Source organism: Struthio camelus, chromosome 1 (genome assembly GCF_040807025.1).
Source record: "Struthio camelus isolate bStrCam1 chromosome 1, bStrCam1.hap1, whole genome shotgun sequence".
Taxonomy (NCBI): domain Eukaryota; kingdom Metazoa; phylum Chordata; class Aves; order Struthioniformes; family Struthionidae; genus Struthio; species Struthio camelus.
This window is the reverse complement of record NC_090942.1, coordinates 198,848,225-198,872,097: the sequence shown is the minus strand read 5'-3', so window position 1 is coordinate 198,872,097 and position 23,873 is coordinate 198,848,225. Positions and strand designations below refer to the sequence as shown.

The following is a 23,873-nucleotide window of genomic DNA, read 5'->3' as shown; positions in this document are numbered from 1 at the left end:
CACATGAGTAATATGAATGTCATTGTATTCTGATGGTAAGGCACTGTTGGGGTCCAGTGTTCACTGTTGTTGAAATCAGAGGCAAAGCTCTCATATAGTAGGCTCAAAATTTGGATGGAAATGGTCTCCACCTTCTTCATCACTAGAGTATCTGAACACAAAATTAATTCCTACATGTACTACAATGTGTCTTAAGATTCGCTGTCTATGTAGGAAAATCAGTTTTTGCTTGGTTTGATGAAATACACTTGCTGTTTGATTATGTGGGTGATCTACCTGTTAGTTTAAGTACCTAAGTGCAGTACCAGAGCCAGAAGCTCTGTCACACCAGCTCTTCTCTAATAGAGAGACACTTCTGAAGGGGGAGCTAATCTCAGGAGCGAGCTCCAGAGGCTCCAGAAGAGCCTGTCTTTCACCACTGACTGCAGAAGAAACCCAGGAAGACTACTATCTTTGCATAAGGGTGTCAGCTACAGAGTATACATGGCTGAAGTGACTGAAGTTATGTATGAACGTATAGAATCCTGAAAGTAGTCAGGAAAAGTTATGCATGGGCTAAATTGTAAACTGTTTTGCATGCATGTGCAAGGACAAGCGACCTTCCTTGTAATGAGAGTGCCTGTTTGCACCTTGGACCAGAATGGAAAAAGCAACTAGAACAGCATGATTCTGTCGTCCTTCTCAGAGAAGTTGTACAGACACGCAGGAGTGGGCAGATGCTTATCTGCTCGTCCCCACTCCTAAGCAGCACAGCTATGTGCATAGTAGCTCCTTCGTGTTTAGGACAAAAGCATGTTTCTACTTTCTCTACTCTCGGTTGTAGGCTAGAAATTGTGGTGGTTTGAATCACAGGTTTCTTCCCTTACATAGCACAGTTCTGTATTGACTCTTAATTTGAAATGTATCCAGCAGTGATTTTTTTTCCCAAAATATTTAGAGTTCCTTACCTTGAGTGTCTTACCAGAAAATTACATTCCTTTTCTGTCCTGTGTGGCTCCAGAGCATTATGTGAAGCAGCCTTTTGGGCTGTTATTCCTGCTCCTGAACATATAAGCAGGCAAGCCTTGAGTTCAGCCCCTGAGTCCAGGTCCCTTTCCCTCCCCAAAGCAACAACTTGCACAGCTGGAGTAAGTGGAGAGTTTCTGAGTTATCATGGTTAGAGCAACAGATCCTTGCTCTGTTTCAGGGGTTATGTCCTGCTTTGTGCTTACTGCAGAATGCAGATTTAGCACTTAAGACACAAATCAAATGCTTTCTGTGGGATTCTCAAGATAGAAATAAGCAATAACACATGATACGCATTCAGCAAACATTTGGTTGTCTTTGTTCCAGCTGATATTCAATTTATGTTTCTCTCTTGTTTTGTTTTGCTTTAGGAATGTGCACATTATTTCCTTGAAGTTAAAGACAAAGATATCAAGCATGCATTGGCAGGACTGTTTGTTGAAATTCTTGTCCCTGTAGCTGCTGTGAGTTTATTTTTTTGTGTTGTTTGCATAATTTTGTTAAATTAGATAAAACAGCTTGTGAAATAATGAGTTATTAACATGATGTTTTCTTTTAGGCTGTAAAAAATGAAGTGAATGTCCCCTGTCTGAGGAACTTTGTGGAAAGCTTGTATGATACAACACTTGAACTTTCCTCACGAAAGAAGCATTCACTGGTTAGTAACCCTAAGAAGCAGAGACTAAAATTCTTCATCAGAACTATCTCTGAGCAAGACTCTTGGAAAATTCCCAGAATTAATTGCAAAACTTGTTTCTGTGTTTGACTTTATAACCAGTACATTTTTATTTCCGGAAAAGGTTATTGTGTTTACAGAAATTAACTTTATTTATTTTATTCAAAACATGATCTAAATCAATCTGAATCAAAGATCTGTTTTCAGCATCTGGGTTTATGATTATTAAATGGTTAGGTTTTCTCATACTTACTATGCACAACCATTAATAGGAGAGGAGAAAGAATAGAGTTTGCTGCTTGTCAAGCGAGAACAAATGAGGCATGTGGGAACAACTCTTTCACAGGGCTGAAATAGTATGTTATAGGAACTAAAATATGTATAACACATGCCCTTTTAAATCAGTAACTTGGCTACCGTGCTGCTACTCTATTTCATTTTTTTCTTGTAAGACGAACAGTGGCACAGCAGTGTATTTTTGGAAGCATGAGTTGATCTGAATTAACTGAAGATCTGAGTCAGTTTGACGCTGGCCGCCTTCAGCATTCTGTCTCTCCAACTGGGTCAGCGCACGTCAGCACTGTGGCGTTAGCTAATCTGTTTTGAAGTCTTGGACCTTTTCAGTAAAGAAAGTTAGTGTTCATCCTTCCTTGTTCTATGGGAAAGTCGAAAAGACTTCCCTGTTCCCAGCAAATGCCAGTCACTAGTACAAGCAAACCTTTTTTAGGGATTGCACAAGTGTGCTTGTCCTTGCTGCCACCGTTGCGTCAGCCCTCGCGCAGTTCCAGAGGAGAGGCAGAGCATTCCCCTGGGGTGAAGTCTTGATCCGGTTTAAATTAATGGGAGACTTCAGATGGATTTCCAATTTCACTCTTGTATTTATGTGGCTCTATTCCACTCTGCTGTCCTGCTAAAACATTGTTGAAACTACAGCGGGGTAAGAGCTTTGCTGTACAGTTTTTACACTAAATAGAACTTTCCCGACCTAGTGGCTCTGCTTGCCAAAGTCAGTGCTACGTGCTTGAGAAAGGATTGCACAGCGGGGGCTCCGTGTTTGATTGCTTGTCTACACATACCACACAGGAGGCTACATAGTTAATAGTGACAAAATAGAATAGATTCTTGTGAGGGTGTGATTAGAAATGCAAACATTGCAAGGAGGAGGAGGGGAAAGGCAAACAACTGGCAGGAATAGCTGCAGTGCGTATTTTCAGGCTTCCAGGAAGAAAGCACGCTCTTTAGAGTCTGAGGAGGACCTTCTGTTCCAGGATCAGTGTTTTGTGAATCACTAGTTCACTGTTGCAAGCAGGATGGAGGGGATTCATCTCACCTCATTTTTCTATCTAAAAGCCTGTTAAAAGTCTGAGCTGGTCATTGAAGCTGTTCTTCCTAGTGAACATAGAGAATTAGGAACCTCCAGGAGGTATCTTCTGTCCTAGGACTCTGTCTTCGGATGGGATGCATCACTCTCAGGCTGTTGCCAGACTCTGTAACTGGTCTATCAAGTATTCAACTATGATAGTCATAATGTTAATCTGTTAAGAAATCCTTCTGTAAGAAGATTTTATTCTCCTTTGGCTTATGTATTCTTTTGCATTAAGGTTTTAAAAGTAAAAATTAGATGTACATTTGCTAGTTATTCAAGAAATTGAGTTTAATCTGGCTATAGGCAATCTGTGTTGTATATTATACGGTTGGAAGTTGGTTTTTATGCTGTATTTATCCTTTGAGCTGTGACTTAAGTTAGAACTATAGGATTAATTTTGAGAATGATTGTTTTTTTAACATACAGAAAGTTACCTTATTTTTTTGATTAATAGTTTTTAAGTCCTGATTGGGTATATGAACATGAGAACTGAAACAGAAAAGGGGCTGAAACAGCAAAATCAGTTTCAAAATTAATAGGTACTTTTTAGCTTAATTTATTTAGTCCAACATTTGCAAGATGAATGTTAAACAAAGTTAAGTGTCAACAAGGAGACCAACTTCCAATATTTGAGCTTCTGCTTTCTCCTTTGCCTCTTTTTATTTTCCAGTTCACAAGATGTCCCACCAGCAGACCTAAACATTGCCTGTAATTAAACACACTTCAGTCGGGTGTTTGATACATCTCCAAATAAATGTTGTGACTGTAGCTTTTGAGGGCTATTATAATATTTGAGTATACACAACTCCCAGTAATCTGTGTGGGTCCTGTTCTGATAATATTACAGGGTAGTTATTTCCGTGCTCTGATTTCTGAGTTAACTGACAGAAATTAGGCCTGTGAGACTGTGAAGTTGTGACCCATCCTTGTGTTTGTTAAACTGCTGTACACAGACTTTTGGTTCATCCATAAAATAATCTATAACAGCTTCAGAGAAATATTCATTTTGAATTGTACTACTTAATGATATGTTTATGTAGGCTAATATGTATTGCAGAAAATGGAGGAGTTAAATCTTCACAGTAGTTCTCCAAAATTAGTTTAATGTTATGTTGGCATGCAAATAACATGGTATCATCATCCATTTCCTGTTTAGGCTTTGTATCCTTTGGTAACATGCCTGCTTTGTGTCAGTCAGAAGCAATTCTTTTTAAACAGATGGCATATTTTCCTCAACAACTGCCTCTCCAATCTCAAGGTTAGTGTCTTCTGTTTTTAATACTGTAGTAAAACTTTGTTAGTATTAAGTACACAGTGTGCACTATTGAACTATTGTAAATCCATTTTAGGTGACTGTGCTGGATTATTGATATTATCTGATTCCCTCCATAATTTTATCCCCTGACACTACAAATGTTTTAGCTGTACAGGTTTTGTCAATAACAAAAAATGTATTCTTCTACCCTAAGTTGAATTTCTCCTGTTTTTATTAATTGAACCAAGCCTGAGTCAAACAGCTGCACAACAGACAAGATTATTGATGAAAGTTGATAGCTTGAGTGACAGAGCAAAACCGAACCAATATTAGCTTGTCTTTTTTCTACAAAGGCATTCTCAAGGAGAGCACCTCCTACTCCTCTTTCAAAATGTAGCGAGTTGCAGCACACTGATTCCAGTGCCTGTTTCAGTCTAAGTTTCATTAAAAAAACCCTCTAAAACTAAACTGAGTACTTGAAGTTCTTTTTCTTATCCGTCCTTGTTCCTTTACCATTTGCCAGATCTTTGAAGTTCAAGACTCTCTTTCCCCTACAATCTGTGTTTCCTGACTAATACATAATGTTCAATACTTGTATGCTAGTTATGGCTACTATTTCCCCATATTTCTTTTACTCATGCCGTAACTAATGTCCCATTCTGCACCCACACTTAAGGTGGATCCATACAAAAGGATGGCCCAGGCCTGCCTGAAAAGGCCATTATATGCAGAGCACTGAGGCGAATGGCTCAAAGCAAGAGTCTCTGGACTGCCACTCAATGGTCCTAGGGCTCAGAGGCCTCTGCAAGAGGCACAGGTAGAATTTGCAACCACTGTCTCAGCTCAGAGGCAAACTGTGGAGGGGATCTGTTATCCAAAGTTTGAAACAGAAAGCTGCCTAAGATCGAAAAGCCAGAGTCTTGTACTAATTCAAAAGTTTCCAAAAATAAACAGCAATTCAGACAGATAACCCAGTTCAGTCCAGTGGATCCCAGATGCCACATTAAGCAAGCGATCTAAGCATGCACGCGTAGATTTTTATCCTTTCATTTTTTAATGTGTGCAATGCATAATAATTTATTTTTCGTTTATGTTTTTCATACCAAGTCTCCACCATAGAGCAACAGCCTTTGCCTTGACAGAATTAACTGAAGATGAGGTTTTCTTTTCAGAGTCAAATTGAGTTAGTTTACAAATAGAGATTTTAAATCATAACGCATATTTAATTTATACCAAATTGATAGTTTTGTTTTTTGCTAACTTAAGTATTACTAGGAAAGGTAGGCCAATATAAGCATCCTGCAGCTACAGTAATGGGGTATTGAGGAGTTGTGAGGTGATAGCCTTTTGTGATTTCTTTACAGAAACCTTTGCATTCATTAAGAGTGAATGTGCAGAACTTCCTCTCTAACTTGTGCTTGAAGTTTATTCTTACATTATATATTTCTTCTAGAATAAAGACCCCAAAATGGCTCGAGTTGCACTGGAATCTCTGTATAGACTACTATGGGTTTACATGATCAGAATTAAATGTGAAAGCAACACAGCTACCCAAAGGTAAGCTGCTATATTTGTAATGATAATCACGCCTTGTAGACTGGGGGTTGCCAGTGAAGACATGGTAATGTAGTAATGAAATTAAATAATTCAGTCAAATTTGTAACAAACTAACAGGACAAAATGCCATGTTATCTTTTCATTGCAAAGAAAATATATTCTAGACTTTCTAAATGGGAAGGATTTCTAACATATGTTTCGTGATAATTGAATAAGGTCGACCTGCCAGTATCACTGCAATGACCAGAAATGTGCCTGAAGCTTTTTTCCTTCTCTTACAGTCGACTTATTACTATTGTCACAACACTTTTCCCGAAAGGGTCCCGTGGTGTTGTGCCAAGAGATATGCCTCTTAACATCTTTGTGAAGATAATACAGTTTATTGCACAGGTATGGGAGATCCATGTGTATGCATTTCCAAATAATGAATAATTTGTTTTCCTAATAACGAATTAATGAATGAATAAACTTCTTTTATGTTACATTTTGCTACCCCATTGTCAGTATCTAGGCAAGGACAAAATTAAGCACTAAGTTGTTGAAATCTTCTTTTTACTAACAGTTTTTGATTACTTTCATTCTACTGAAAATAAATACAAATGTTTCCAATTCAACTCAAGTGCGCTTTTTTGTCAGTTTTTGGAATTACCAGCAATTCAGAAAATGCATTTGTTGCCCAGCTCTGACTGTGAACAAAGCTAAAAATAATGAGCCGTATTTTGTCATGGTACTGGAATCAGTCATACTCTATATGACAATGAAGTTACACTGCTTTTAAAACAGTAACTCAGAGGAAAACCAAGTTCAGCATGTAATCGACACACTTAGTTTTGACCAGTGCAAATGGGAATTGCTAAAATAAACTCTCCTTCAGTGCCAGAAATTTCATCTCTCTTATTACTTCAATTCAGAAAACATTCCCACTGAGCAGAAGCTTTTAGGCACATACTTAAAAATAAAGTCTCTGAATAGGAATGAATTCAACAGATGCTTAAATTTTTCCCCGAACAGCACCATCTGTGAATAAGCTTCTTTTATATGAAATAACATGTTAGTAACGTAATTACCATAGTTTAAATGCAATAATTAAAAGCCTTATTTCCAAAATGGCTCATTTTCTATTTAAATACTATGAATTAAGTAGTGAGAATTTCAGAATTTGTCAACATACAGCAGTGCTGAAAGCTTAGATGTGATAATGTGTTCTGCATACTTCTGAAAATCTGGTTTTCCATACGTTTAAATAAATCCTGATTAAACCGTTTTTCAACATTATATTGCCCTAAAGAAAATAAGTGGCAAAAATGAGCAGTACAATGATTTGCAATATTTTTTCTATTTTAGGAACGTTTGGATTTTGCAATGAAAGAAATTATCTTTGACTTTCTTTGTGTTGGAAAACCAGCAAAGGCTTTCAGTCTCAACCCTGAGGTATGACGTGCATCTGTGGGTTTTTTTTTTCCTTTGAGTTTGTATATATTATGTTGTGCGATGTTTGCTTTCTGGTTACATTCTAAGCATGCTTTTACCTTTATCCAGTTTAAAGCAAAATCGTGAGCTTGATTTATTGGCAGAATATATCTGTGGACTTTGATCTGTGAAATGTCACATTGTAGATGCTTGGTTCACATTTCCTCCGTGAAGATTGCCAAATGTGAAGTAGTGCAAATGCATAAAGCAAAAAGGAAAAGAGAGAAAGAAATAAAACTATGGACCACACTATCTCCTTATCATTCTGCTGTTGATATGTGTAATGCCTTAAACTATTTTAAATATAAAAATACATTTCTTTAGCAATCTCAACTTTTTCAAAATATACTTTTACTGAAAAAGAACACACGATGAAAAAGAACTGAAGACGACAAAAAAGAACAAATTCTGGTAAACTGAGTTTTATCACTTTGACCATGTAAATTGCCACTAGTTTTAGTGTTTAATGAGTCAGCTTTCTAGTGCTTTCCCCAGAGAAAACTATTATCAGAATTTGAGAAACTGTAAAAAAACAAGAAAACAATAAAAAACATTTAATATTGTCTCATAAAATATGTCCACATTAATCTTGTAGTATTACACAGTCATATCCATTCACTAGGATCTTAAAAATAGAACAAATTGCCTTATTCATAAAAATTCTATGCCATACTAAAAAACAAGAAAACATTTGGAAAAGTGAATTAAGTTTTTTATTGTCAAAATGAGTAAAAATAAAAGGCAGGCTTAGCCTGTGTGAAAGCACAGCTTTCATCTCTATTTAACAGCACAATGAAAAAAGAAATGCAATTTTTGAGCAGGCAGCCCTCACCAAGTACTAGAGCAGGTTCACCTGCAGTATTGATTGAGGAAGGCCCTGTTGTCCTGTGAAGCACCTTGTGTATTAGCATTATATGAAGCAGAACTTGGAGGGAATGGAGACAGTAATTCTTTGCTTCTTGATGAATTTGAAATTTTACTCTATTTACATTACTAGGATATAGGAAACATTACTGTTACTTAATTTTAGTACAAAGATTGGGCTTTTTCCTCTGGTGAATTCTCTGAAGACATTCAGTTCACTTGGCCTCATCTTCCTGATGTTTTCAGGTTGCAGTTTTGGCGATAAGCACCATTCCAGATTTTTTGCATAATACGGTCAAACTTGTGATTTGAGACCGTTCTTGATCTTTCTTCTTAATGACCATTTAAGAAATTCATGCTTAGCTCAGGCCCAGTTAAGACATATTATTAAAATCCAGTTCAAACAAGCCTGGAGAGGTAGATCCACATGTTTTATGCTGTAGATAAAAAGATAACGTTCTCATGAAAATACTTAGAAATAGAATTTTGAGGGGGAAGGGCACTGTTCATAGTGCAGATATAAATTCACAAGTCATTTGGGGACATTTTTAATACAATATTTTAGACTAGATCTGTGTCACCAAAATACAGAAAAATGCAGGCAAGCGTGCACTCAAAATTTCAATGTGTTTTAGGCATATGAGTAGAGCATGATTATTTGATAATGATACTCACTCGTCTTCTGACCTTTACAGAGAATGAATATTGGTCTGAGAGCTTTCTTGGTAATTGCTGATAGCTTGCAGCAAAAAGATGGTGAACCTCCAATGCCAGTGACTGGAGCTGTCCTCCCCTCTGGAAACACTCTCAGAGTGAAGAAAACTTATTTGAGCAAAACTCTTACAGAGGAGGAAGCCAAAATGATAGGTCGGTAAGAGAGTCATCTATTTCTCAGACAAGAATGAATGTGAAAGATTCTTCAGTACCTGATCAGAATAATTTAATATCACTAAGTATTTAATTGATTTTCTTATTGTAAGAATGTACTTTACTGCATGTTCTAATGAAATCTGCACTTCACATTGCCAATTATTTTTTCCTAGTTTTGTCTTACTGGATATTACTGGTTTCCATGTATAATATATAAGATTAAGCTAAGTAGATCTTGTATTTTTTTACTTTCTCCTTTGCAACTGAACTTTTTATCATAGTTAGACCTGAAAATTGAGGTCAGTTTGAAGTTTAAGCTTACGTTGTCTTTATCAAATAGGAAGAGAAGTGATTAGAGAACAGCTGATTAAAAGTATATTGTTCAGTGTTAGTATCTAAAATTTCACTTAGAATTCTCTGAAAATTTTATCCTTTAAGTAAGGAAAAAGAGTTAATTCAAGTTTTATTTTTAAATATTTGATTTCAGTTTGCCAATGTAAAGCTGTATAAGCCCATTACTGTATTTCACATAAAATGTGCAGCATTTTAGAACTTTTCTCCAGTGGAAAATATATACATATACATTGGGCTACTGTTAGAGTAGAACAGAATTAGTTTTTAGAGGGCAATATAATCCATCTCTGAATCAAGTTATCATTACTAGGGAAATAGGTTATACCATGTGTAAAGCTTTTCTTTTTTTTAATTCATGCAGCACAACTTGATTAAGTAGCTTTCTTCTTCAAAACATATGTATCTGTAAATATCCCAAATTATACAAAAATGCATATTATTGCAGGTATGTCGTTATATTATTCTCAAGTAAGAAAAGCTGTGGACAACATACTCAGACATCTTGACAAGGAAGTGGGGCGGTGCATGATGCTAACCAACATACAGATGCTTAACAAAGAACCTGAGGACATGATCACGTGAGTGCTAAAGAACAGAAATCTCATGTGTTATTGAAGGTAATTTTAGAACTTTTGCTTTATTTCTGTTTATCTCAAGTCATCCAAGAAACAGCAAGTAACAGGAACGCTTAGTTTATGCCGACGTTGAGGACCTCTCAAATTGTGTGTGACAAGTTGGGTATGCTTGTCTGCATGTTACAATATTTGGGATTGCACCAACTATGTCGATGTAGCCAAGATTATATGTGAATCTTTGGAATGTGTAGATGGCAGAGGAAATTGAAAGCCTAGGATGGAAAGCCTATCATCAGCTTATGCTGGGAACACTGCTTCAGGGTACCTTTGCATCACTGAACTTCAAAATGAATGCAACAAAATCTGTAAATACCAGTTAAATGATCTTTCAGAATTTCTATTAATATTCATGCTTATAATCACAGTCAAATCTTCATTAAAAACCCAAGTCATTTGTGATAACAGGCTCACATTTCAGAAGTGCCCCACCGAAACATAATCGAACTAGAATGCTTTTCAAGCAGTGTTCAGCAGCAGTGTTTTCCTACTCTCATCCAAAATGATTAATGAAGGAAGTTTCCTGGAGAGAAACTTCTGGTGAGGTGGACTCTGGCAGACCTGAGAGACTCAAAGACATTGTTCACTGAGACGTGCAGAGCACCCAATGTAGCATATCTTTCCTGTTAAAGGGGTAGACGTGGTAGTTATGTTTCAGGAGAAGCAGCCCTATGTGCTTTTTAGGAAAGACAGGCCAGGAAGGTGAGGTGGTGGAGTTGCCCTTTATGTGAGGGAGCAACTGGAATGTATGGAGCTCTGCCTAGGGGTGGATGAAGAGCAAGTTGAGAGCTTATGGGTAAGGATTAAAGGGCAGGCTAACATGGGTGACACGGTTGTGGGGGTTTACTACAGGCCACCTGATCAAGAAGAGGAAGTTGATGAGGCCTTCTACAGACAGCTGGAAGTAGCCTCACAGTCACAGGCCCTGGTTCTCATGGGCGACTTCAACCATCCTGACATCTGTTGGGAAGTCAGCACAGCTAGGCACAAAGAGTCGAGGAGGCTCCTGCAGAGCATTGATGATAACTTCTTGACAGAGGTGGTGGAGACGCTAACGAGGAAAGGTGTGCTACTAGACCTTGTACTAAACAACAAAGGAGGTCTGGATGGAGATGTGAAGGTTGGGGGCAGCCTTAGCTGCAGGGAGCATGAGATGGTGGAGTTCAGGAACCTGCGAGGAGGAAGGAGGGCAATAAGTGGGATCGCAACCCTGGACTATGGGAGAGCTAAGTTTGGCCTCTTCGGGGACCAACTTGGAGGAATCTTGTGGGGTAGGGCCCTAGAAGGAAGGGAACTCCAGGAGAGTTGGTTAATATTCAAGCATCACTTCCTCCGGGCTCAAGACGGGTGCATCGCTGTGAGTAAGAAGTCCAGAAGTCCAGCAAAGTGGACAAGAGACCTGCGTGGATGAGCAAGGAACTCCTGGCAAAACTCCAACAGAAGAAGGAAGTACACAGAATGTGGAAAAGGGGACAGGCCACTTGGGAGGAATCTAGGGATATTGTCAGAGTATGCAGGGATGCGACGAGGAAGGCTAAGGCCCAGTTGGAATTAAATCTGGCAAGGGATGTCAAGGACAGCAAGAAGGGGTTCTTCAAGTATATCAATAGCAAAAGGGAGACTAGGGAAAACGTGGACCCGCTGCTGAATGGGGTGGGTGCCCTGGTGACAAAGGCTCTAGAGAAGGCAGAGTTGCTGAATGCCTTCTTTGGTTCAGTCTTCACTGCGAAGGGCAGCCCTCAGGAATGCCTGACCCTGGGGACAAGAGGAAGTCTGGAGAAAGGAAGACTGTCCTTTGGTGGAGGAGGACCGGGTTAGAGATCATTTGTCCAAACGTGACATCCATAAATCCATGGGCCCTGATGGGATGCACCCAGGAGTGCTGAGGGAGGTGGCAGATGTTATTGCTAGGCCACTCTCCATCATCTTGGAAAGGTCCTGGAGAACAGGAGAGGTGCTTGAGGACTGGAAGAAAGCCAATGTCACGCCAGTCTTCCAAAAGGGCAAGAAGGAGGAGCCAGGGAACTACAGGCCTGTCAGCCTCCCCTCCATCCCTGGAAAGGTGATGGAACAGCTCCTCCTGGAGGTCCTCACTAAGCACGTGGAGGGCAAGAAGGTGATCAGGAGTAGTCAGCATGGATTCACCAAAGGGAAATCATGCCTGACCAACCTGATAGCCTTCTGTGATGGAATGACTGGCATGGTAGATGAGGGGAGAGCAGTGGGTGCTGTCTCCCTGGACTTCTGCAAGGCTTTTGACACTGTCTCCCATCACATCTTCATAGGCAAGCTCAGGAAGTGTGGGCTAGACGAGTGGACGGTGAGGTGGCTTGAGAACTGGCTGGATGGCAGAGCTCAGAGGGTTGTGATCAGCATTGCAGAGTCTAGTTGGAGGGCTATATCTAGCAGTGTCCCCTAGCACTCAGTCCTGGGTCCAGTCTTGTTCAATGTATTCATTGTTGACCTGGAGGAAGGGACAGAGTGCACCCTCAGCAAGTTTGCTGATGATATGAAACTGGGGGGAGTGGCTGACCCACCAGAAGGCTGTGCTGCCATTCAGAGGGACCTGGACAGGCTGGAGAGTTGGATGGAGAGGAACCTCATGAAGTTCAACAAAGGCAAGTGGAGGGAGGAATAATCCCCATGCCAGCAGGACAGGCTGGGGGTTGACCTGCGGGAAAGCAGCTCTGCAGAGAAGGACCTGGGAGTTGTGGTGGACAACAAGTTAAACATGAGGCAGCAGTGTGCCCTTGTGGCCAAGAAGGCCAATGGTATGCTGGGGGTGCATTAGGCAGAGTGTTGCCAGCAGGTGGAGGGAGGTGATCCTGCCCCTCTGCTCAGCCCTGGGGAGGCCTCACCTGGAGTCCTGTGTCCAGCCCTCGGCTCCCCAGTACAAGAGAGACATGGCCCTACTGGAGAGAGTCCAGCGGAGGGCTACCAAGATGATTAGAGGGCTGGAGCACCTCTCCTCTGAAGAAAGACTGCGAGAGCTGGGCCTGTTCAGCCTGGAGAAGAGAAGACTGAGAGGGGATCTCATCAACGTGTACAAGTATCTGAAGGGGGAGTGTCAAGAGGATGAGGCCAGCCTCTTCTCTGTGGTGCCCAGCAACAGGACAAGAGGCAACGAGGACAAAGTGAACCACAGGAAGTTCCATCTGAATCTGAGGAAAAATTGTCCTGTGAGGGTGACAGAGCATTGGAACAGGTTGCCCAGAGAGGTAGTGGAGTCTCCTTTGCTGGAGATATTCAAAACCTGTCTGGATGTGATCCTGTGCAATGTGCTCTAGAGGACCCTGCTTGAGCAGGGGGATTGGACTAGATAATCTCCAGAGGTCCCTTCCAATCTTTGCCATTCTGTGAAAAGAGCTAGAAGTACAAAGAAAAGGGATATGGAATGTATGAGACCTTTTTTTCATATACAGTCAGAAAAAATGGGCAACTTGCTGGAAACTGAGTGAATGGTAGACAGAGTCCACTGGCTAAATTCAGCTACAGCTGATGTAATCTTTGTGTTGTAATGTCTTTTGTCTCCCTTGCTTGTTGCTGTCACTGTCTAGAAGCGATTGTAAGCTCACATCGTTAGCTTTGTCTTGCATAATTTATATTAAATGCCAATATTACTACCTAGAAATATTTCATATTTTTTTCCTATAAAACTATCCAGCCTACCACTCAATACTCACACCCATTTTTCATGAGTGTTTTTGGGCACTCAGGTTTTCTAGGAAAAAAAAAATGTTTTGAAATTGATATTTTATTTCCAGAGATATTTGCATAGTGAAACCCTGAGCACTTAGATAAGAAGTGTACTTGATCTTAGCTATAAATGTCCTTTCCATGATTTCTCATCATCAGCCTAAGTGCTGTTTATTTTTAGAGACAGTGAAAAAGTAGGGTTGTAAATTTTAAGTTTCAGGAAGTCTTATGCTTTGGTAATAGTGTTTGTCAGAGACATAAAGGTTATAAGAGTGAAGGGTCTAGGCACATAAGTTACTGTATTTTTGTGTTAAGTGTTATATCCAGTGAGCTGTAACTTGTACACTTGAAAGGGAAAACACATTAGAATATATTTTTACTTATTCTTCCAAAGAGAAAAATAAAACCGAGATGCTTAATTGTCAGTCTTAATCCAAAATCATGCCAACTCATGAATAGCATCATTAGCTGTTACCTATCTGCTTTTAAAATAATCTTTTTAAAACTGCATAATGTATGATAACTGGAAAAGCAAATGTATAAGTTTTATGTAATTGTTCATTTTATTCACATCACTTTGTGCTTCCCTGGAGTTACATATTTTATTTTGAGTTTTTACTGGTTTTAAGTCATAAATACAACACGACTTTTACCTGTGCTTTAAAGTTATGACTTTAATAATGTTTTTATGTATTTAATGTTATCCTATAAACCAAATATTTAATGATACTTTTACTAACAAAAAAAATATAGATCAGAAGGAAGTAGCTGGGCAATGCATAGTCATAAACTTTTAAAGTATGCAGATTCTGGAATTTTCTTTCAGGTGTTAGATGTACTTCCATTTTTAATGACTGATCCTGTAAATGTTTATGGTTGATGTGGTAAATGTTCCTCTGAAGAGTCGTACTGAAATCCTGACTAATGAGCATCCTTTGCATCATCCAGTGGGCTGTGAATGTCAATGCTGGGTATAATTAGATTCAAGATATAGCTAGAATATTTCCTAACATTCAGGCTGTTCTTAAAAGTACTTCAAAGATTTTTGCTGATGATATCTATCCGAAATCACATACTGTCGGTATGGAAACACAAGCTTCCAGCTGAGGGCAGCTGCCAGCACTTGCATCCAGACATCGTGCCGGATCCTGAGGCAGCCAGAGATCGCTGCGCAGCCCTGCGAGGCATCCCTTAGCAGATGCTTCGCGTGCTGGGATTGGGGGCTCAGATAAGAAGTGAACTTGAGCCTCAGATTTGGATCTTCCTATGCTAGTGTTCTGAGCAGCTGATAAGGCACAAAACACCCACGGATTTTGTATTTATAAATGATAACTCATTTGCCTTCGTAGTAGTTTCCTCTCAGACTATTATTTTACATGCCTTCACATTAAATGCACTGTTTACCCTTCCCAGGGACTGGTGATAAGGAATTGAGTGCCAGTGCAGTTTCTAGTATTGGATTTCCGTCTTCTGCTTAGAAACTCTGCAGAGTTCACTTTCCACTTCAAAGCAGCAAGAAAGGCTCATCTGTTTTCCTTCAGATAATAAATTATTGATAGCACTTTGCTTTTACAACTGTAAAAATATATTTTGCAGTAGTTGTTAATGCAACTAATGTTTGCATTAGTGATGATAGTTCAAAGGGATTCTTGTAGAACCAAATTCTCAGCTGAGATGTCATGTTTTACTCTTTTCCAGGTCAATTGCTAACTCATTCTTTCAGAAATCCTGTATTTTAGGATACAGGATAACTGTACAATTGGATAGAGATAACTCATTATGAAAATAGTTTCCTTCTTGTACAATTTAAGTCAATAGATTAAAATGATGTAGTCACATATTATTAATAAAATACATATTCAAGCTGATAAGTATATAAGGATGTTCTGAGAAAGAATAGTATTCAAGTAAAGCTACCAAACTGCTGTTGATCTTTGAATTAAGTAAACCTAGTGTCAGTTTATGCCTTTTCTGTTACTTGAATGTATAGATTGGAATTATGAGGTACTCTATAATCTTATTTTAGACTTGTGAGATGATATTATATTCAGACTTTCTCTGTGACTGAATGCAAAAGTAAGCTATGCAAATGCAATTTCCTTTTTTGGGTGGAGAGGCACAGTAATGTAGTGAGCAGGACATTGGATTGGGGTGCAGGAAAAGTAGGTTCATTCTCTGCTTAGTCACCGAATTTCAGTGTGGTGTGTAATTTTCCCTTCTTCTCTGTGTCTCCCCTTTCCACCTATCCTTGCCTACTTAGATTATAAGCCTATTAAGGCAGAAACAGTCGTCTTCTGCATATTTATAGTAGGGTGTCCAAATGAGACTCTGGTCTTTCAATTCCTCTAAAGCCTGTTACAGGCTAATAATAATACTGTGGGAAAGACTAAACAGTTTGAAATGCTGTTATGTTTTGCTTACTTCCTCTATACTCAGTAGCCAAATAATAGATTATTTAGATCAAAAAGGATAAAATTTAGATCAAATTAATAATGGTATTTTGGGGTCTCTCTGTAGGACTTCTTTAATCTGCATCCTTACAAAAAATTATGGAAACAAGTCAGGAAACAATGACATCTAGTATGAAGATAATCACCAGCTGAAACTTGAGCTGCTTTTTGAAGAGTTAAGGACGCCAAGCTTAGTCCTTGGTTGTGCCTGGAGTCGTTGAGCCCTTCTCCAGACGAGAGCAGCCTTGGGGCTACTGAAACATGTCCTAGCTGATGATGGTTGCCCAAGAGCTGCTATCTCAGCCAGGGATCAACAGACGCTCTCTGGCCATATCTACCTCTAAACTATCTTCTTTCTCAGTGTAATAATGTATTGGTGTGGAGTTCCTACACGTCCATGCCCTTTTGAAGGCAGCTGTATGGCTCTTAAGGCTGTTATTTGGGCATCTCATAAGTCTGCTACTTGGTAATGCAAATGATCAACTATAGCTGCGTTGTGATGAGGAACCCCTGAGCCTTTTCCTCATTGCCTGATCTGAAGCTCACTGATCTTGATGGAAGGATCTTTCTCCATTTTAAATCTGCCCTGCTATATCTTCCAGTTTGTCTCAGAGATAAACAAATGAGACAGTAGTAATGGACTTTTTTGAATAGTATATAAATATTATGCATAAGAAATGTCCAAAGCAAAATAATTTATTCAAAAGCTGTTTCCTTCTTATTACATCATTAGTATTTAGCTTTTCGTCCTAAGGTTCTTACCAGGCATCTGGCACTCCGCTTTGTAGAATTCTAATATATTGTCCAGCCCTTTTCTATAAAACTGTTGGTTGGTCCTTTAACTTAGGTGTTAAGCTTTGTGAAAATGTCATGATCCATAAATTCTGTTTTAAATTTTCAGCGGTGAAAGAAAACCAAAAATTGATCTGTTCAGAACATGTGTTGCTGCTATTCCTCGATTACTTCCTGATGGAATGTCAAAACTTGAGTTGATTGACTTGCTGGCAAGGTAAGTGGCTTAAACATTGCATGGCTGCTCAAGGGGAACAGAATAAAAAACTGAGCCACTGTGCGTGTAACTGTTTCTCAGAAAAAGCCATATGTGTATACAAAATAATCTACTATTAATTGACATTAATAGTAGACATTCTTCTGTTTCATTTGAAGAAAAAACACAGTTTCCTTGTAATATTCACTTATTGCCATTTTTTATTACCATAGCAGATTAATTAACAGAAGAAAGCAAACAACTTTTTAATGTTTTTTATTATCAGACAGAAAGTAAAGGGAAGGCTAAGTTTGAATTTCTTATCCCTCCTATTTGGGACCCATTGAATTTATCTAGGTTTACATCACTTTAATGAGGAAATTGGTCTACAGCACATGACAGTTAAAACAGTTAGGCTTATGGTATGAGATCAGTGACTTACTGCAAATTATTGTGATGACAGATAATGGTCAGGGCAGAGAACTCTGTTATGTCTCTGTTCTAATATACAAGTGCCAAAAATTGCAACATTATGATAGTAAATCAAGCCATAAGGCCCTTAAAATTTATTGTTGTCAGGTTACAACAAAGCAGTCTTGGCCCATGCATTCTTGCTGTCAAAATGCCTGTGAGAAATGGTGGATGTGGGGGTCAGAGGGTTATGTTCAAAAGCAGTTTGTTCTGCTCTGTGTGCAACCAGCCCCAGTGGTGTGCTAAAATAGTAAAACAATTGATTCTGGAGTGGTAAAGAGTACAGACAGACAAACAAGTCAAAATTGTAGCCAAGGGTAAGTGTGGTGTGTGACATGCGTATTGCAGGCTTAATTTCCTTGTGTTTACATCTATGGCTATAAATCAGTTTTGGGATGTTTTACATCATTGCATTATCAAATTATACAAATCACACATTAGATACTTAGTTCAATGAATGAAGAGAGACACATCTTCCTTTAATCCAAGGTTTCAGCTAGCGTTCTCCCCTCAGCAATGGTCCTAACTTAGCTTGTAGAAGACACATCCATTCTGGTCATAGGTCTTTGGTCTCAGAGGATTTCCGCAGTCAGACCTTGAAAATAGCTTCACTGATCGTAAGGAAGTACAGAGACCAATGTGAATTTCCTCATAAATTAGTGCTTCCCTCCTTAAAAGTCTCAAAACTGTCAAAATAACTACTGTTTTGTTCTTACTCTATCATTGCAGTTTATGCAGGAAAGGCTGACTGGGATTCTTTAGCCACAAGGAGCTTGTGAGCGTTCCTTGGGTGATTAGCGTGCTGGGACTATGCGAGCAGTAGGGCTGTGATAGCTGAGGGCTGCTGGGTAGTCTGAATCCTTGTCTGTGAGATGAAGTGTGTCATCAAGAGGAGCTAAAGACGGATCAACTTTGGATGCGATTGCATGCCCAGACATTGCCCAACAGGGCGACCTTTGGGAAACCCATCTACTCCTGGAGTCCCTTTCCTCTCACATGTCTTATGCAAACTGTGGCCTTGATCGTGTGAAGAGTTCACTTTTAGAGTCAGGCAGGGATAGAATTTAGTAAGATGAAAATTCGTTATCAAAAACTTAGGAAGAATTCTGTCCTAACCTTGGCTGAACTAGCTTTCTTAATTCAATGGCAGTTAGGGGAATGAACAGGTTCCTTTTAGTGATTTTGGAATTATTTTCTCATAAATTCATGTATGTACATTTATAGTTTCATAAAAGAAGATATTTTCAAGTGAAAACAGAAATTAAAAAACTAAAAGATATTACTTCCTTTACTTTCTTTCCTCAAGATCTTTGACTTGCAGTTTTTGTAGTGAAAGCAGGTTTAGACCACCTGGGTTGGGTCTTGGGGCCAGAAGGACTCTCTCTCCTCCATAGTAAGAGTCTGCTCAAGAGTCCTTCATGTCAGGCTAACATTATTTCCTTCTGTAGCTGAACAGCAGGTTTTGAGAATAGGACAGAAGCAGCAGATAGCACATGCTAAAGTATCTTTGAGCGATCAATGCTGTTTTATCTTAGATTCTCAAGCATAAGCAAGGGAAACACAATGTAGATCAAAATAAGTGGATGCATAATAGGTTGGAAAACTTTCTTCAGAAAATAATTATCAAGCAATCAGTTCACTGTCAAATTGCAGGAACTGCTGTTAAAGAGACTGAGCAGAGCACAGCAAAAAGAGCAATCAGTGATTTGGAAAATATGACCCAGAAGGAAAGACTGAAAGAATTAGGTCTGTTTGTTTAATCTAGGGCAGGGTGGACTGAAAACAGTCTACAAATATATAGCTTCAGAGAAGAAGGGAATAGCAAGAAAGTTTAAGAAAGTAATACCTGGCCTAATCTTAATGTAAGTCTCCAAACTACTCCAGCAACAGAGCAGCTTCTGCATTCACTTTCCTATCCTGTACATTTTTCATTTATGCTACATCCCAGGAGATAAAACTTTGCTATTCTAGACATGCTGCATAAATCTTATTACAGTATTGTGTCTTTTCAGGGTCAGAGGTGATTATGCATTTTGTGACTAAAATCGATAGGAGGGTAGGAATTTCCAAAGCAGTGGGATTTCAAGCTCTCACTTGTAACTCTCTTCTTGAAAGGAATCTGAGAGGCTGTTCTGGAAGGGGTCTGTGCAGGCTGTGTTGTTTGGACATAAAGCTGCTAAATATTTTCTTCTCACTAAAGATAAAATAACATCTTTTGGTTAATCGTTCTTTTACTCACAGTTTGGTTTGAATTTTTCATCCTCACAACAGATGTGTCCTTTGGCAGTTTCCAGAAGGAATCTGTAACTCAGCACCTAGACTTTCCTCCAAGACAGCTGTATTCAAATTATAAGCAGTAAAGCAGATGTCAAGTATATACTGTGCCTTTCGCCCTTTTACTGCCCACTGAATCCATTCATTAAAAATCCCCAAGCTAGGTTTTAAATTTAACAGGCTCAAGTGCAAGAAAAAGAGCATTTACTTGCTTATTCAAGCTGCCTCTTATATCTTACTGAGTTAGAACTGCCAGAGACGGAGTACAGATTACTGTCAAAGTATCGCATGATCACAGACTGTCTTATCATTTTTGCATTTGTAAGGGGTACTTTGCGAAGGTAAATTTACTAATAATTATTATTTTGATTAAGTCTTCTTGAGTAAAAGAAGAAATTCTCGGCTTTTGGATTCATGTCTATTCTCCAGTATTACAGTAATACATAGATGCATTCTCAAGCTCAATTTAACTTTTCATCTCATTTGATAATGTCCAGTGCCACAGCAACTTGGGCTTGCAGACATATGTGTTTTATATCTCCTTTTCTATTATTACTTTGTGTCATGATGGAAGTTATTTCATGGATGACTTAATCATACTCTGAGGGATTTTGCTTGCTTTTCTGTTTCTGATATTCTAAAGAGGAGATAAAAATGGTCCTTCCCTAGCACAACAAAATAGCATATTTCCCAATTTGTCTGGAAAGTCATATGGTTATTAAAGTGTAACAGTTAGTCCTAGTCACTAGAGGTGAAGTTTCATGGCAGTCACTTTCCTTTGACTTGACTATGAAATTTCCCTTGCCTCTGAACCAGGCAGCTGTAATGGGCCAATTTTGTTCTGAGCTGCATCTCGTCATACCATTCTAACTGAGTGAAATTAGGTCCACTGCCTTTACTGGGTTTTTCTGCTAGATTTCTACCCATTTCTTTGCAATGCATCCTCATTTTCTACTCTGTTACATGTAAATAAAATACTTTAAAGGTGAGTGCTAACACAGTACACAAACTTAGTCTCTTGGTTAATAAAAACAAAATACGTCATAGACAATGAACCAAAAATTGTAGAACACGCTGGTCTGATTTTGCTTTATTCTGTCAAGCTACCAAACCAGAAATGATGTGTTAATTTTTGTATCAAAAGAAAGCATATAAAATTTTTGTGTTGGAAAAGAACATCAGCAGGACGCAAATACAGAAGGAAATAAAATAAAATTTAAAAATAGGTTCTAAAACTGTACCGTGTTTCAGAATGATTTTGGGGCTGTTTTAAAAGTATGGAGTATCCTGAGGCTGTTGTTTCTATTTTCCTATCCTAAGTTGATTAAAACATAAAGAGTTTCTTAAATTCAAATGCCTATTTTTAACTGCTTGGGAAAATTTACTCTCAATAATTATGTTTTACTTCTTGGCTAAAGGTTCATTTTGACTGTTAGGCAGCTGAGGTATTGTGATTCTTTTATTTTTATACTGAAAGAAAATAAATATATAAATGATGACATTATGTATTGTTCTATAAGACTCTTGTTAGTATAGCTAAGCAGCAATCATTCACAATTTTGTAAGTGAGTAAATCAAAAAAGTGTTATTTATTCTGTGAGACAGCAAAGTTGCCAAATTCCATTCTTTACAGATACCATCTTTTTGGAGTGGAGTAAACACTTCTTTTCGATCCGTGAATGTGTTCAGGCACTGTTGTATCCAAAGTTATGGTAAAAACAGGTTAAAGGTGTTAAATGTGGTCAGTAATAAAACTGTGATGGTATCATTGAAATTTACATTGTCATTGGGGATTTTCTGTCAATGTTAATTTACTGAGAAACAGATGTTCATAATGACAAGAAATACCCCTTAGATTTTTATTACCTGACATTTACTTTTGCTTACAGGCTGTCTATCCATATGGATGATGAACTTCGACACATTGCACAGAACTCTCTGCAGGGTCTACTTGTTGATTTTGTTGACTGGCGGGAGGATGTACTCTTTGGTTTTACTAATTTTCTGCTACGGGAAGTGAATGATATGCATCATACCCTTCTTGATACTTCACTGAAGTTGCTGCTGCAGTTGCTTACACAGTGGAAGCTTGTAATACACACTCCAGGAAAAGCTTCTGAACAGGCAAAAACCAGATCCGCAGAGGTATGAAATTGAGAGAGCTTTGTGTCCTAACATTTATACTAATTGAAGGCTGAAATCATGTTCCCCGGTTTGCTGTGTTTAAAGTGTTTCGTGTTTATTCACCTGAGAAGAATTCACTACGTAATATATTTTTAAGGTAATTAGTTCAGCTGTCTTTTGAGGACAGCTATTTCCTTGTGTAATACAGCAGATGTTACTGTTGTTGAGCAACATAAGAGAATGCATGTCAAACCAAAATGAGCATGTCAACAAAAGCACATAAAGTGAAATATGTGTTTGTAGATGTGGCAGAAGGACATTTTCCCAGGGCTGAAACTGATTGATAATGCTAGTGGGAATGCTGGGGAGAGTGAAGTGGATCTTCCCCTCCCTTAGCCATTTCATTTGGCTGATTCAGAAACATCAAAGAAGCTGGTTGTTTCTACCAGCCTGCTGTCTCCATGTGCTGCAGACATTGCTGGGAACTGAACAGCTTTGCTCCTGCTCAAATTTCTCCCATCTGCCCCTGTCCCACAGAGAGTTATATAAGGAGAGAGAATTTTCAGGCTCACTGCCTCTTACCCTTATTGCCTTTTGGAGCCAGGCAGGAATTTTTTTTCCTTTGGGCAAGCATGATATCTGCTTTATATCAAGGAGGACCATTAACCTGTAAAAGTTTTACAAAAATGGAAAAAAAGAAAAACCTACATAATTTTCAGTAAATATTCCTGGTGGTATTCTATGTAATAAGAGGTTTTAGAGACCACCTGCCTGGCTAAAGGGTTACCTGCTGCAGGAATGAAGGAGGGCCTGAGGACCCTGTTATCTGGAGCAGGAAGAAGTGTACAATCTTCACAGGCTAAGCCAAACAATATTTACTAGAGGGTGGAACAAAGCAGGTATTTGAATTTCAAATTAGAAGGAGTATTTGTCTAAAGGAACCGACCCTCATGTATCTGTTTTGTGGAATAGGGTAACTTAACCAATAAATCTTGGCGGAGTGTTGTCAGTCTCCTACTTCAGTATTTTTGATTTTCTCCATTTTGATTCAGTATTTGTCCGATTTAGATGATAGAATATTTCTCAGAGACCTGATTTCTAAGCACCACCATTCCATTTTTACACTTGTATTGTTTTATAGTTGATACCAAATGGATCCAGCCACAGGATGCAGTCTGAAAGAAGTCCCTATTCTAATGTACTACATGCAGTTGAAGGATTTGCGCTGGTACTGCTGTGTAGTTTCCAAGTTGCTACACGTAAACTAGCTGTTTTAATCCTCAGAGAGATCCGTGCTTTATTCCTGGCCCTTGGCCAGGCAGAGGTATGATTTTTTGGAATTAAAATTTTCCAAAAATAAAGCTCTGAACAGATATTGCAGTTGCTTTTACCATAATGATTACAGTGCAGCAGGTCACTTAGCGTATAAAAGACACTTGATCTGAACTTGCCATTGTTATTTGCCTGAACATTGCAAACCTTTCCATTTACTGGACAGTGTAACACTAGTAATAAGACCCCTGTCCAAAAATTTCCTCAATTTGATTTGTAACATACATAGCTACTTAATATTTTCTCTTGGTATGATGTAAGTGTGGGAGACACTGTAAAATAATTTTTTAGTAGGTGGATCGTTTTTGTATTGTCATCATTATAAATTTGTATTGGAAATGAAACTCGTTCCTGTAGCATACCACTCTGTAACAAAACACAGCACAAGACACATCTAACGTTATTCACATACATTTTCCTTGTATAGTAAAGATGCCTAAGTCTTTTTTATGGATATAGAAATATGGAGAGTCATGTTGTGTGTTGGTG

The 23,873-nt window shown here is 38.6% G+C and overlaps 1 protein-coding gene across 7 annotated transcripts in view; it reads left to right on the top strand.

The window, feature by feature from the left end:
- The window catches only part of FRY (FRY microtubule binding protein), a 261,215-nt gene that overhangs the window by 147,169 nt on the left and 90,173 nt on the right, over window positions 1-23,873 (top strand). For all 7 annotated transcript variants that reach the window (XM_068930110.1, XM_068930115.1, XM_068930112.1 and 4 more), the window contains 11 exons: window positions 1,377-1,469; window positions 1,565-1,663; window positions 4,204-4,305; window positions 5,756-5,859; window positions 6,141-6,249; window positions 7,204-7,290; window positions 8,889-9,060; window positions 9,863-9,995; window positions 17,097-17,204; window positions 21,818-22,073; window positions 23,194-23,376. In XM_068930110.1, the coding sequence (XP_068786211.1) occupies window positions 1,377-1,469; window positions 1,565-1,663; window positions 4,204-4,305; window positions 5,756-5,859; window positions 6,141-6,249; window positions 7,204-7,290; window positions 8,889-9,060; window positions 9,863-9,995; window positions 17,097-17,204; window positions 21,818-22,073; window positions 23,194-23,376 (1,446 nt within the window). The remainder of the gene's footprint in view (window positions 1-1,376; window positions 1,470-1,564; window positions 1,664-4,203; window positions 4,306-5,755; window positions 5,860-6,140; window positions 6,250-7,203; window positions 7,291-8,888; window positions 9,061-9,862; window positions 9,996-17,096; window positions 17,205-21,817; window positions 22,074-23,193; window positions 23,377-23,873) is intronic.